This window comes from Podarcis vaucheri (genome assembly GCF_965113315.1).
Source record: "Podarcis vaucheri genome assembly, chromosome: 9".
NCBI lineage: Eukaryota > Metazoa > Chordata > Lepidosauria > Squamata > Lacertidae > Podarcis > Podarcis vaucheri.
The window spans coordinates 1,868,739-1,884,298 of NC_138767.1; the positions used below are offsets into that span (position 1 = coordinate 1,868,739).

The 15,560-nt window shown below is 48.8% G+C and overlaps 1 protein-coding gene across 7 annotated transcripts in view; it reads right to left on the minus strand.

Moving 5' to 3' along the window:
* The window catches only part of DYSF (dysferlin), a 185,343-nt gene that overhangs the window by 52,403 nt on the left and 117,380 nt on the right, over window positions 1–15,560 (minus strand). For all 7 annotated transcript variants that reach the window (XM_082236251.1, XM_082236250.1, XM_082236247.1 and 4 more), the window contains 4 exons: window positions 8,830–8,931; window positions 6,498–6,659; window positions 4,602–4,767; window positions 3,450–3,523 (listed from right to left, as the gene is read on the minus strand). In XM_082236251.1, the coding sequence (XP_082092377.1) occupies window positions 3,450–3,523; window positions 4,602–4,767; window positions 6,498–6,659; window positions 8,830–8,931 (504 nt within the window). The remainder of the gene's footprint in view (window positions 1–3,449; window positions 3,524–4,601; window positions 4,768–6,497; window positions 6,660–8,829; window positions 8,932–15,560) is intronic.

A 15,560-nucleotide genomic window follows, 5' to 3' on the forward strand; every position in this document is an offset into this window, starting at 1 on the left:
CTCTCCTGGTCTGCCCACGCCGAGGACCTTAACATCCATGAATAACCATAGTTTAGAGCAGTGTTCCCCAACCTTGGGCCTCCAGCTGTTTTTGGACTACAACTCCCATCATCCCTCGCTAGCAAGACCAGTGGTCAAGGATGATGGGAACTGTAGTCCAAAAACAGCTGGAGGCCCAAGGTTGGGGAACACTGGTTTAGAGGTCCCGGGCCCTAAGGAAGTCAGACTATCCTCCCCCAGGGCCAGGGCCAGGGCCTTCTCAGTGATGGCTCTGACCTGGTGGAATGCTCTGTCCCATGAGACCAGGGCCCTGCAGGATTTAACCTCCTTCTGCAGGGCCTGTAAGACAGAGCTATTCCACCTGGCTTTCAATTTGAACTTAGCCTGATCTTTTATTCCCCTTCCTTCCTTCCCTCCCTCTCCCCTTTTTATGAAGATTACCTGCTCTGGGATCCCACAGCTAATTCTCCCCTGGTCTCCTCGCTGGCCCAAATAGGACTAATTTAGCCAGCTAGCCCTGGTGATCATCTAATGTTTATTGGATGGACTTTCCCCCTAAATTGATTTTTTTAATTCTGAATTTATTGTTATTCACGTTTTATACTGTATTTTATGCTGGTTTTGTTGCATCAATTAAGTGTTTTGAATTTGTTGTTAGCTGCCCTGAGCTCAGTTTCCTGAACCAGGAAGGGCGGGATATAAATAAAGATTTATTTATTTTATTTATCAGGAGGTAGGTTAGGGGTCCAGTAGAAGACACCCATGTTGGTCCATTGAATTTGTTCCAGGGGATGCCCACCAGCGCTTGATTTAGTGGGGGCTCGTGGTCACAAGCATCAGAGTCAGAGTCAGGAATCCCATCTCACTTCTTAGAATCATACAAGTGTAGCATTGGAAGGGCTCACCAAGGGCCATCTAGTCCAACGCCCGGAAATGCAGGAATCTCAACTGAAGCTTCCATGACAGGTGGCCATCCAACCTCTGCTTAGAAACCTTCAAGGAAGGTGAGTCCACTGCCTTCCAAGGGAGTCCATACCCACCTCAAGCAGCTCTTGCCAGCAGAAGGTTCGTCCTAAGGTTTAGCCAGATGACTCAGCAGCCTCTCTGGCTCTTTGTCTTGAGCGCTGCTGGACTCCGGGGTCACGACAGGCAAGGAACCGACACAAGCTGTCCCTGACTGGGGTGATGAGAGAAAGGGAACAGGGCTTCCTGTTGCTGATGTTGTGTCCAGCTCAAAGGGAAGGAGGAGCCTTTGGAGAGACCTGGCATGAAAAGGAGTTTCCTGGCAAGATGTGAGTGTTCTCAGGAACACTGACAACGGCGTGAGGTATCTGCACTCTGAAAAAAGCACTTGGAGAGCCTGATCCTTGACCTCTTCCTGACTGTCCTGGGACAGGAACATCTGGTCCTGAGCAGTGTCCAAAGCCACTCCTAACTGATCCAGCATCTAAGGGTGTTCCATGGTCCTCTCGTCCCCATTCACAAATGAGGCAAGCGAGAGTGCTCTGCAGATTGGACAGGGCTTGCTTGGATGAAGGTGGCCTCACCTAGCGGTTGTTCAGACTAGAAGAGGCACCAATGCCTTCTGGACGCTCAGGTGAAGCACAAGGGTGGTCCAGGTCTGAAGGAGCGTCTCCACCCCCATCATTCTGCCCAGGCGCTGAGGTCCAGCGCCGAGGGCCTTCTGGCAGTTCCCTCATTGTGAGAAGCAAAGCTACAGGGAACCAGGCAGAGGGCCTTCTCGGTGGTGGCACCCACCCTGTGGAACGCTCCCCCCCATCAGATGTCAAGGAGATAAACAACCACCTGACATTTAGAATACATCTGAAGGCAGCCCTGTTCAGGGAAGTTTTTAATGCGTGACATTTTAATGTATTTTTAATCTTTGTTGGAAGCCGCCCAGAGTGGCTGGGGAAACCCAGCCAGATGGACAGCCCAGCCAGATGGGCGGGGTACAAATAATAATAAATTATTATTATAAAGACTTAAAGTAAGGCATCAGATGGAAGAGTAAGCTGGAGTCACAGGAAGACACTGACTGGCTCCAGGTCACCCACTGCTGATTCGAACCTCGATCTCCCAGGTTCTAGTCTCTCTAACCACTATACCACACTGGCACAATTCAGTTCCTGGCATCTCCAGGTAGGTCTGCATTTCCTTAGGAAAGAGACCATGCCTGAAACCACAGTTAAACTCAGCCATTATGGTAGCCTCCTATATCATTCGGGAAGAGGAAAAGGAGGGTGCCCCCTCATGGGAAATCCCTGAATCTTCACTTCTCCCTGAATCAGGGAGGTCAGATTTGACCCAAGAGGAGGAACGAACAGGAGAAGGCATCCCAGCTGATGGACCACCCTGGTCCCTTACCAGGGCAGGGGATACGTGCTCAGCAGAGTCCTCAATCTTGTAGGTCGACAACTGGAAATGCCTTAAAGGCTTTCCTTTCACATTTAATTCTAGGGGCCCAATGCCTTTTCCCTACATCTCTGCGGGGTTTTAACGTACAATATTTTATGGCTGTGTGTACCTGCGGCCTAGAACCCATGTACCTACGGGTCAGCCTCTCCTGGTATGCCCCACGGAGGACCTTAAGGTCCACAAATAACAACACTTGGGAGGTCCTGAGCCTCAAGGAGGTAAGATTGGTTTCAACTAGGGCCAGGGCCTTTTCAGTACTGGCCCCGACATGGTGGAACGCTCTGTCACAAGAGACCAGGGCCCTGCGGGACTTGACATCTTTCCGCAGGGCCTGCAAGACAGAGCTGTTCCGCCTGGCCTTTGGGTCGGACTCAGTCTGACCCTTATGTTTCCCTCCCCTTATGGTTTTGATCCATCAGCTACTTTAAAATGAGGCTGCATTTTAAATTGCACTTTAACCTATATTTTAAATTGCCCCTCTCTTTTTCCCCTATTATGCTTCTACTGTGATTTTATTGGTGTTAGCCACCCTGAGCCCGGCTCTGGCCGGGGAGGGCGGGGTATAAGTAAAATTTATTATCATTATTATAATTTCCTCACTAGTCCCAGAATCTCCTTATTTGTCCATCGGCATTCATAGTCCTTATTTGCCTCATTTGCCTCCTAATTTTCATTTTTAAAATCATGAAAATCCACACAACAACCCTATGAAGTAGGGAAGACTGAGAGAGGGAGATTGGGACCCAAGGACTCTCAATGAGCTTGACTCACCCCGGCAGACTTTTCGCTTGTGGGCAACACCAACACATCTCTATCGGGGTCCAGCCATGCCCACACCCTGAAACAGAAGTCTCCTCAGACGAGGGATAGCAGGGGAACAGGACCCCACTGCTATCGGTTAGCGACCTTTTAGGGGTTGTTGCTGCTTTCATTTGATGAAAAATGTGATCCCTTCGCAATTCCAGCTTGTATTCTGAGCTAGAAACCAGAAAGGTTAGCCTTAATTTTCCCCTTTCTTGCAGAGTGATTACCTGGACTGGAATGAGAGGCTCTTTGTCATCAATATCAATGAGGACGTCATCCCTTGGAGTGAGGCTCACGTCATCTGAAATACAAAATAAATGAGATTTGCAGCGTGCGGGGAGGCAGGACTGGAATCGTGTGCAAATCACAACCAGCCCATTCTCCTCTTCCCCAGTTCAGGAGACTCTTTTAAGGCCATAAGAACCTAAGAAAAAGAATAATAATTTATTATTTATACCCCACCCATCTGGTTGGGTTTCCCCAGCCACTCTGGGCAGCTTCCAACAAAGTATTAAAATACAGTAGCCTGTTAAACATTAAAAGTTTCCCTAAAGAGGGCTGCCTTTAGATGTGTTCTAAAAGTCTGGTAGTTGTTTATCTCTTTGACATCTGGTGGGAGGGCGTTCCACAGGGTGGGTGCCACTACCGAGAAGGCCCTCTGCCTGGTTCCCTGTAACTTGGCTTCTCGCAGGGAGGGTATCGCCAGAAGGCCCTCGGCGCTGGACCTCAGCGTCCGGGCAGAATGATAGGGGTGGAGACGCTCCTTCAGGTATACTGGACCGAGGACATTTAGGGCTTTCAAGGTCAGCACCAACACTTTGAATTGTGCTCAGAAACGTACTGGGAGCCAATGTAAGTCTTTCAAGACCAGTGTTATGTGGAACGCTCTGTCTCATGAGTCCAGGGCCCTGTGGGATCTGATTTCTTTCCGCAGGGCCTGTAAGACAGAGTTGTTCCACCTGGCCTTTGGCTTAGAATCAACTTGATCCCCTCCCCCTCTTTCCTTTCTCCTTCTGTGATGGAACTCCTATTTGGGGATTTCCCTGGCTTTTTTCTGGCCCATGTAGGACCAGTCTGGATAGTTGGCCTTGGTGAAGATTTGACGTTTCCATCCCCAAAAAGTTTTTGATTTGAGTTTCCATTGAAATGAGGCTGCATTTTAATCTTGTATTTTCATCTTGTTTTTAAGTTGTATTTTAATCAATTGTTTTTACACCTGGTGTTAGCCACCCTGAGCCCAGTCTTGGCTGGGGAGGGTGGGGTATAAATAAATTTATTATTATTATTATTATTATTATTATTATTATTATTATTATTAGTCGTCTCTCTCTGTGATTAAGGAATCAAATACCAGCCTGACCTTCCCCGGCTTGCCATACCTGCATGCATTTCAGGGAACACAACCTCCTCCTTGTAGGGATCGCAGAAAAATGCTTCCAGAGAGCGGATGGTGCACTGGCCCACCACTGGCTTCCGGCCAAAGGGCCTGTTGTCAATCACTTTGATGATGATGGGGGGACAGTACAGATCTTCCCTTGGCAAGTTCTGAAACAAGAAGCAGAATTAGCACAGCAAGGCAAAGAAAGAGAGGGAGGTAGAGGAGAAAGAGGGAGAGGGGACCTCTTTGCATTGGGCATATGTTAAGTATAATTGTTGTATTGCACACTGAAATGGAGAGTGCCTGTCAGGATTCAGAAGAGTGACTTTCTCCCTCCCTTTGGCCGTGGATAAGCAGAACAAAGCAAAAATTGCCTCTTACCATTTAAAGAGATTTTTAATGATCACAGCGAAAGAGCAAAGAGTCCATCTCAGAATGAAGATGCTCCCAACTAAGATTTCCACCCACTTCCTCCCTGGTCACTTCCACTGCTTGTAACCTGACTTCACAACCACAGTGCTTTTTGTATAGCCACCTTATCAGCTCTACGTGACCTTGGACTGATAGGCTCGACACTTTCGAGCAAGAGAGAGTCTGTTAGTTCTTTCTCTTCCAATTCTTCTTCACCTTGCTGTTCACCCCCCCCCCCCAGTTCTTCCCAACTTTTGTCTTCAGAACTATGCCTCTCTGCAAACTACTGTTCTAAATCTATACTGCTCCACTGCTCCTGGGCAGCTTCAGAATCCTGGTCAGGAGCAAGGGGAGGGGGAGGCTCCCACCATTCCTTATCAGAGCTGTACTCCTCAGCCTGGTCTCTGACAATGCCTTAGGTATATTGCTGAAAGGGTTAAACATTGGAAATTTCCTTTGAAGTATTCTGAGGCTCTCTGAGCTCTAACAAGTTAACTACTGCTGTTCTCTGCTCGCTTACACAAGTGTGTCTAACCTTAGATTACATGATCAAGGTATTCAATTGCAAATCGCCATTTCGAAGGGGAGGTGCCTTTGTCTTTTGTTCCCAGATACAGTTTACTTGGGTCATATAAATGAGCCTCCCCAGGACCTGCATAGCCTTAGGCTAGATGCAGGCTAATGCAACCTATGGGAGAGACAGAGCTTTGATTTTTGCTCTGATCGTAATTATTTTATATATTGAAGAAAAAGAACCCATGGTTGGACAAGCATAAGACTTTTGGAATTGTTTGGATGTGTCATACCTGTTTTGGATTTGTACCTGTTTTGAAGGAGTTCTGGTTAGTAAATATGCTTTGAAGCACATTTATGGGTCTGGACCATTTTTATTCCAAAAGGAGTCAGCTTTTAGGCATCCTATTATTTCAAGCAGTGCAATGTTATTATCTAAAGGTAAAGGTGAAGGGACCCCTGACCATTAGGTCCAGTCGTGACCGACTCTGGGGTTGCGGCGCTCATCTCGCTTTACTGGCCGAGGGAGCCGGCGTACAGCTTCCGGGTCATGCGGCCAGCATGACTAAGCTGCTTCTGGCGATACAGAGCAGCACACAGAAACGCCGTTTATCTTCCCGCCGGAGCGGTACCTATTGATCTACTTGCACTTTGATGTGCTTTCGAACTGCTAGGTGGGCAGGAGCTGGGACCGAGCAACGGGCGCTCACCCTGTCGCGGGGCTTCGAACCGCCGACCTTCTGATCAGCAAGTCCTAGGCTCTGTGGTTTAACCCGCAGCGCCACCCACGTCTCTCATGTTATACAATAGTATAAAGATGGAAGAGGGGGTTGGACTAGATGATGTCAGGGTCCCTTCCGACTCTTTGATTATATGATTCAAAGAGCAAAGGTGATTCTCCAGCCAAGAATGGCAAGAGAAAGGTGTGATGAGCATGCAGAGTCAAGACGAAGCAGAAACGACGGCCTCTCACCACTTCCATGAAGAGGACAGAGATGTCAAAGTTGGGGTTCTTCTTGAGGTTCTTGATGACGCACGACTGAACCATCTGTCCTCCACACTCCACCAGGAGACTGGGAGACGTCACGCTGGCCAGCTGGTAGCTTTTCAGGTTCCGGAGCCCCCAAGCCAGTATCTAAATTCGGGAAGGACAAAAGGAAAGAAGTATAATTGCTTATCTTCGGCTGAACGGAGGGATGAAAGGAACCTGTGAGCTTGCCAAGGTAAGGTTCATTCCTGAGTTATTTGAAGCTTGACAGATAGCTCTCCTTCCCAGGCTGAGAGAAAAATGGCGAAAACAGAATATTTATTGGGACAGTGCGATTTTTGCAGCTGCTGCTGCTAAAGTTGCAAAACAATGACACACAGGGCAGAGCAATGGAGAACTTCTGAAACCACAATGGGATATCAGCTCCGCCCAAGGCATGATGGAGAACAGCAACAACTGGGGAAGATAGACAGAATATTTTACAACAGGAAGAAACATCATGGACAGAATAATTGCCACACACAGGAAGAACAAGGATATAGCTTGAATGCTTCACCTATAGATTTGTAAATATGTCAATAGGAATGGAAGTCATTAAAATTGCAGTTGTTGTATAAGGGATTCTTATTTTGACTGGAGTGTAATTGAAATGAATAAGATTTTGGAATGCAGAAATAAAGTAAATCATCAAACTATCAATTCTAGCACATGGAGGGGCACCTATATTGTATAATTTGGTATCTGAATGATTGGCATTGGTAATTGCATTATAATTTGGCATTGCTATAATGAGGCTATGATTGGGTTATTGTAATTAAAAACTAATAAAAATTATTCTCAAAAAGGAAATGGCACCCAAAGGTGTGCGGTCATATCATAGAAGAGAGAGGAAACGGTTGAGAAAATGAGAAATTCCTTGACGTGGCAACTCAGCGTGGCCAAATCAATTTAATGCATTCACGTTCCACCATTTTCTCCAAGGATCTCAAGGTGGTGGAATGGTTCTCCCTTCTACTCATTTAATCTACCCACAACCACCCTGCGAGGTAAGCTGAGAAGCAGTGACGGGCCCAAAGTGATGGAGTCAACTTCACGGCCAAGTAGGAATTGGAACCCAGGTCTGACCCTCTCACCACTGCATCCTCCTGGCTCGTGACGCAATCCCTTTGGTGTGGGTTGTAAGGGAAGAGCCATAGCTGAACGGGAGAGCACCTGCTTTTCACGCGGAAGGTCCCAGGTCCAAATTCCCAACAGCACCTCCAGGGCGGGCCAGGTATGTGCCCCAGAGAGCTGCTGTCGGTCAGTGAGGACCAAGCTAAGCTGGGCAGAGGAATGGTCTGGCTTGGGATAAAGCAGAACCCCATATTATGGGGGCAGGAGACCCCTCAAAGCAAAGAGGGGAAGGGGGTTAAACTTCTCAGTAAGGGGAACATGGCTGTTAGTAATAATAATAATATTTATTATTATTTATACCCCACCCATCTGGCTGGGCTTCCCCAGCTACTCTGGGCAGCTTCCAACAAAATATTAAAATACAGTAATGCATCAAACATTAAAAGCTTCCCTAAACAGGGCTGCCTTCAGATGTCTTCTAAAAGTTTGGTAGTTGTTCTCTTTGACATTTGGTGGGAGGGCATTCCACAGGGTGGGTGCCACTACCGAGAAGGCCCTCTGCCTGGTTCCCTGTAACCTCACATCTCGCAGTGAAGGAACCGCCAGAAGACGAACCTCAGTGTCCGGGCAGAACGATGGGGGTGGAGACGCTCCTTCAGGTCTACTGGGCCAAGGCCATTTAGGGCTTTCAAGGTCAGCTTGGAAACATACTAAGAGCCAATGAAGATTTTTCAGGACCGGTGTTATATGGTCTCAGCGGTCATTCCCAGTCCCCAGTCTGGCTGCCACATTCTGGATTAGTTGTAGTTTCCGTGTCACCTTCACAGATAGCCCCACGCAGAGCGCATTGCAGTAGTCCAAGTGGGAGATAACCAGAGCATGCACCACTGGTGAGACAGTCCACGGGCAGGGAGGGTCTCATCCTGAATACCAGATGGAGCTGGGAGACAGCCACCCTGGACACAGAATTGACCTGTGCCTCCATGGACAGCTGTGAGTCCAGAATGACTCCCAGGCTGTGCACCTGGTCCTTCAGGGGCACAGTTACACTATTCAGGACCAGGGAGTCACCGACCCCTCAAAAATCAGCATTGTATTGTCAGAACCAATGCATTGCGCCTGATCATATCAAATGAAAGTTTCTCTCTCCCAGAGGATTGTTCGTGGCCCCCCAGGCATGGCTCACGTGGCCTCCGGCACCCACCTCAATGGCTGTACGCTGAAGGACGGGCTTGATCCCCTGAGGGACCATGAAGATGTTGGGCTCTCGCTGGGGCGGAGGGTAAGGCAGGTCCGAATCTTCAGACTGGAACAGAAAGGGAAAGGAGTCAGGTAAAATCAGCAATGATACACTGGGCAGGAGATTTGGGGCACAATATTCAACTTTCAGATTGGGAAAGGTTATGGAACACCAATCTGAAATTCATGGCTTGTTGTACGCTGAAAGAAAACTATACAAAAATGATGTACAGGTGGTATCTGACTCCTAGTAAGTTAGCAAAAATGTGTAAGACAAGTACAAATACCTGCTGGAAATGTAAGGAAAAAGAAGGTACCTTTTATCGTATGTGGTGGTCGTGTAAGGTAATAAAAGCATTTTGGGAAATGATATAGAATGAAATAAAAAAATGCTTAAAATAATTTTTATTTAAAAACCAGATGCTTTTTTATTAGGAATTGTAGATGCCGATATTCCAAAGGATCAGAAAAGGCTTTTTATGTATGCAACAACAGCCGCGCAGATGTTACTAGCCCAGAGATGGAAGGAAGATAAAGTCCTGTCCAGAGAGGAATAGCAAACCAAGCTAGGAGACCACTGTAAGCAGATGAAAACATTAGCAGGATTTTAATAACACTTGTAATGTAACAAGTATTATGGGCAATATGGACAGATTTAAAATTTCTTCACACAGCAAGGCACACACAACTGGTGTGCAATGATTTCAATCGTGAGCTGGGTCCCGCATTGCAGAGGGTTGTGTTGGAATATTCCGTTCCACCTTAAGAACAGATGTGTGGAATTGTTGTGTGTCTGTTTACACTCCAGCACAGCTCGCTGGGAACTTCCGTTTGTGTATAGCTTTTGATTTTTGCTGTCTCGCTTTGGAAACGAAGGAGATCAGACATGTTTCCTTTTGTCCTGATGTATGCTAAATAAGGGACGCGGGTGGCGCGGTGGGTTAAACCGCAGAGCCTAGGACTTGCCGATCAGAAGGTCGGCCGTTCGAATCCCCGCGCTGGGGCGAGCTCCCGTTGCTCGGTCCCAGCTCCTGCCAACCTAGCAGTTTGAAAGCACATCAAAGTGCAAGTAGATAAATAGGTACCACTCCAGTGGGAAGGTAAACGGCGTTTCCGTGCACTACTCTGGTTCGCTAGAAGCGGCTTAGTCATCATGGCCACATGACCCGGAAGCTGTACGCCGGCTTCCTCGGCCAATAAGGCGAGATGAGCGCCGCAACCCCAGAGTCGGCCATGACTGGACCTAACGGTCAGGGGTTCCTTTACCTTTACCTACGCTGAATAAACTGCTTGTAAATATGCTCACGAAGACAGGAGTGCCTGGCGTGCTCTGGTCCAGGGGGTCACGAAGAGGCGGACATGACTGAATGACTAAACAACAACAACAAAATATGCTCACACAGCCTCTCCAGCCACTTCTGTTGTGTAGCGTTTACTCTGCTGTGTAGCGTTCCCTTGCTTCTGAAGCTCAGGTCACAGGGAAGGGGGCTCATGGGAGAAAAATCCGCTCCACTTCCTGGGGGGGGAGTTGCGGTGGACCGCGTGGCCACCCACTTCCCACCGGGGGCGGGGGACTTTGTCCCCCGTTGCCCGGGGATCCCAGCCACGTCAGCGCCCGGCCAGCCAATCCTTCAGCGGGGGGGGGGGTGTGCAGGACCAATTAAACCGAGGCACAAGCCAGAGAACTTCCTCTTGTCTCGCTTCCCCAACCACCCTCCCTCCCTATTTTGCAGGTTAGGCAATGGCCTTGCTATGGACTTTGGTTGGTCTCCTTGGTTGTCTGAGGGGCCTGGTAGGAATTTTTTCCACTTGGCAAATTGGCACTGGCCACTTGGTTTTCACCTACCTCGTAGCAACTGTCACAACTTTGTTAGGGTTGCGGTTAGGCATTGTTTGACCTTGTGATGGGGGAGGGGAGGTGCGGCCATCACCTGCGCCTCCATGCTTAAGGGTATTCCGTTAAAGGAATCCAGGGGTGTAGATCTTGTCCGAAGCCCAGTCGGGGGCTAGGGCCATGACATGACCCCAATGGGAACACCAGGGAGAGCTCGAGTTGGTATGCATCGACAGGGCTCCCCCTACCGGTGGCTTACCCTTAACGGACTTACTGCAGGAGTCAGATATAGTCGGATCCAATCAATGCCTAAGCCAATACCGCTCACATTCTGTAATTCAATAAAGTTGTGGCCAGATTTGCCCAATAACAGAAACTTAATATCTGTGTCCTTGTGTGAGTTATTTCCCAACGAGGGGGTGGCTTTGGGGTCTCGACACACAATCTTGTCTGTGGTGGCTCCTAAACTGCGCACCTGGCACCTTCATTGAACAGGATGCTGAAGACGCACATCTTTGACCTGGCCCGAGACCCTTGCGATGTCTGTTTTTATGCCTCATTTCTATTTTTATGTTTACAAGGTTGAAGGGTATGAGAATAATAATAATATTTGAACTCATCACAGTGAAGCCGCTTCCAGAGTCTTCCTTCCTGCTCTGCCTTCGCCCTAGTTTTCCCAGCAAGAAAAGTTCCCAAGGTTCATCCTAACCGTGATCTTTTCTAGTCTGAGAGTCACCAGAGCAAATGGAAAACCCTCGGGGCCTGGGGGGTGGGGACCAGGCGCCCCCGAACCAAAGGCAGCAGTTGGAAGCAATTTAGGAGCCAGTCACTCTTTCCAGGCTAAAGCATTATTGCATTAAATGAAGGAGGCAGATACATTTCAAACATCGGATCAGGCCATATTTATTTATAGATCCCTATATGTGCGCATTAATAAGGCTACGGAGAGGGATGCCGGGCGGTGGCCTGCCAAAGGCGCTCCGACGTCGGCTCGCAATTTTCCTCGGCGGTTGCCAGGAGCTGCCAAATCAAAACAGCTTGTCGGGAGCAGGGGCTCTGCCAGGTCCGCTCGGGGGAAATTGGAGCCACAAATGTCTCTCCCGATAGAGGAAACCGGGAGGATTTAGGGGGTTGGGTGCATAGCAGGGACCCTGTCTTCTCTAAGCCAGGCTACTGTTCTGCCACCGTTCAAAGGAGGGCATGAGCTATTGCCATCAGCTGGACGACCGTAATGCTCTCTGGGTGGGGCTGCCCTTGGCCCTGGTGCAGAAGTGGATGGGAGCAGCCGGCCAAGAACCTGTGGCGCCATTCTTAGCTGCCACTGGCTGCCCGCTTACTCCCAAGTCAGGCTCCGGGTCCTTGCATAAATTTACAAATCCCTGAACTTCTTCACCTGAGCCCTAATATCCCAACTCGATCCCTGATATCTTCTCCAGGCCATTGGCAATTGGCCATTCCTTGAGTTGGTGAGGCTCGTTTGACCACAAAGAGAAACTCAGCCTCTCATGTCATGTGCCTGGTCCTATGGAACTCTCTGCCACTGTAGATTCAGCAGGTGCCTTCTCTTTCGACTTTTAACTGCCTGCCTAAAGCCTGCTCCCAGCTAGTGTAGACAAGACTGATTTAGACTGGCCAGTGGCCTGACTCTCCTTCGTTCCTGTGACATCATCTGCATCTTTGGTACGCAAGACCCAACCTAATTGGGTATTGATTAGACGTTGGGTATTGATTAACTGTCGGTTAGCCAGGAGACCTTGAGCTAGATGGCAATCACTGTTAATTGTATACATTGTGATTTGCTGTTATTTTTTTATTGATTATAGACTGGTAATTCTTTATTGTGGTTAATAAGTGTAAACTCTTTATTATTTGCTGATGTTTAACTTTATGGTTTGCTATTAGATTCTGATGGCTTGTTGAATATTGCTTTGTTTGATAGAAGCTGCTTATTTTAAAGTTATTGTGACTTTTTCTATTGGATCAGATGGTTGCAGTTTGATGTTATATTATGTTTTGATGTGTGTCGGAAGCTGCCCAGAGTGGGTGTGGTATAAATAAAATAAAATAAAATCATCATCATTATCATCATTATCATCATCATCAGAGTGAACTTTGCTTAGGAGGTTGAGTCCCACCCCAGTGCTTAGATTTGCTTTAGAAGTAGAAAGCGAAGCATGAAAAATGCCAGGGCTGCTGCTCAGGCCGGCATGCAAGAAAGACAGTCCAGGAATTAGTTGAGCCAGGCTGAATAAGCCGGGACAGAGTCTGCCCTTCTACAGGAACAAGGAGTCATCCCTGATGAGCCAGTAGCTGAATTACCACATTTTGGCCACACACAGAGGGGGCGCTGCAGCACAGAGCAAGCCAGCAAGTCCAGCAGTAGGAAGCTGCCGTGGTGGCTCAGAGATCAAGGGCTCTGGCAGGATTTACCCCCCAGCAAAGGGGTCTCTGGCAGGCCCCATCCTGTCTCTGCCGCTACCTACCGGCAGCGGTAAGCAGAACCCTAATGGCTGCCATACAGCTGGCTCCGGGAGCCACTGCTTATAAGTCCCCGTTGCAGGAAGTCCAAATGGAAGCTCCCAGACTCAGCACCGACGGGAGAATTGGGGAAGAAATATAATTTGAAGAAGGGCCCGGGGAAGCATCAGCAATTTTCCGAGAATGCCAGGCACTGGCGCCAGGCTTAGCTGGGCTGCCAGACTCTCTTGTTTGGCAACTTATGGGAAGCAAAAGCAGTGGGGGACCCCAAATTCAGCAGTGAGCTTCCAGATTTGGGCTCCAAAATTTCAGGGCCTGCATTTTTAAACATTCTTTTTTTAAAAAAAAAACAACGTACATCTAGGCAATTGCAACTGGGCACCATTAAAACTCTCTGAACCACCACCCTGCCAAATAATGTACCAACTTCACATGTCCTCTGGCTCTGAGAAAAACAGAGAGCATTGGCAAACACACACACCCCCGCCGCAGGGGTGCTGTAAAGATTAAGTCTGCAAAAATCTCGCTTGCCAAACGGACTCCGTGACCCATGATGCCAAGTGGGAAATTAGAATGGCTGGGTAGCAAAGGGTTAAGGCAGTCGTCTCTGAAGCGTGAGCAATGGGCAAAAAGAGCCTCAGACATTTATTCTGCAGATTGGGGGGGGGCGGGGTGAGGTTTCTTCCAACATTTAAGGCAACGAGAAGAGAAGCGTGTGGCCAAATCGAGGAGAATTCCAGGTGCATTTCATAGGAAAGACCTGATAATAATTGCCCTGAAGGGGGCATTTTGGCCCGGCACTCCCATTCCAACAGCAGCCTGGCAGAAGTCTCTGGTCTTTGGTCCCTGGCATCCAAGATACAGTGCCCCTGCCTGAGGAGGTTCTGTTCTTAGCCCCCACGGCTATCTGGTAGCCTTCATCCTCCAGGGGGAGTGCTCTGAAGCTCTTTGGCCCAGTTGCCCAGTCCCCAAGATGACTGCCCAGCAAAGAGCGGTGGAAAAGGAGAGGGTGAGCAAAACATGAAGATACCCATCGGAGAAGCCCTTCTTGGTAGAAGAGGTGAGTGCACAGCTGTGAAGCGCCCGTCCCGGGCGAGGCAAGACGGAGGGGGAGAGAAAGCAGACAAGGAACATCAGATGAGGAACATCACCAGAGCAAGGAGCGCAAAGGACCCTCTTGCACCTGCACATCTCTGCAGCTGCTGGACCAACAGAGCCCTGGTGCTATGGGGGGCTACCAGATTTCTCCTTTCTCTGGAGCTTTTAAAAGAGGGGGAAGCCACAGCCTGGATCTGTGGGAGACTCCTGTGTAGGAAATGAGCTTCTCCTTCCAAGTCTGGCCTCAGGTATGGGGCCATCAGGACACAGGTGGCGCTGTGGGTTAAACCACAGAGCCTAGGACTTGCCGATCAGAAGGTCGGCGGCTCGAATTCCCACGACGGGGTGAGCTCCCGTTGCTCGGTCCCTGCTCCTGCCAACCTAGCAGTTCGAAAGCACATCAAAGTACAAGTAGATAAGTAGGTACCGCTCTGGTGGGAAGGTAAACGGCGTTTCCGTGCGCTGCTCTGGTTCGCCAGAAGCGGCTTAGTCATGCTGGCCACACAACCCGGAAGCTGTACGCCGGCTCCCTCGGCCAATAAAGCAAGATGAGCACCGCAACCCCAGAGTCAGCCACGACTGGACCTAATGGTCAGGGGTCCCTTTACCTTTATATCTTCCACATTCAACCCAAAGTCCCCCATTATCCTTCCCTGTCCCCAGATATCTCAACCCCAATTTTCTTGGAAAGAAAGCTCCATGGAAGTGGGAGAAGCTTCTCTGTGCAGATCTAACAAAGCCATGCGCTTTTCTTTCCCAAGCTTTCCCCATGCATGAGCTTGAAGCCATTCTTAAGAGCATCCTGGAAGGCAGATCAGCCATACTTCCAAAGTGCAGGTGGAAAGCAAATGAACCCCTGTCTCTTAGGGAAGCACGCAGCCCCAAGCACACCATCCTCACATGCAGAGTCTCATGAGCAAGGGTGCCATGTCTCGCCTTTAAAAGCTGACCAGAGGCGTATTCCCATCTGTTGGGACATCTTGGGCGCTTTCATACAGTCTCAGGCTCAGCTCAGATTTCCTAGTGGTGCCTTGGGCAATGCCCCTGAATTACTACACACCTCGAATAAAGGACTTGGCCACACTTCTAGAAAGCACATTGAAATATACTCAGAGTCGAGAGTGGATTTTATTCTCTTTAGTCTGCTCATAGTGGTGAGGAGGAATGGAAGTTCGCCCAAAATGTCTGCTTTATATTATTTACACAATGGGCCCCATGTGATTGGCTAATTACAGGATTCACCTATAGGCCAATCAGGTTGCGGATTCATTTCCACCTGGAGCTGG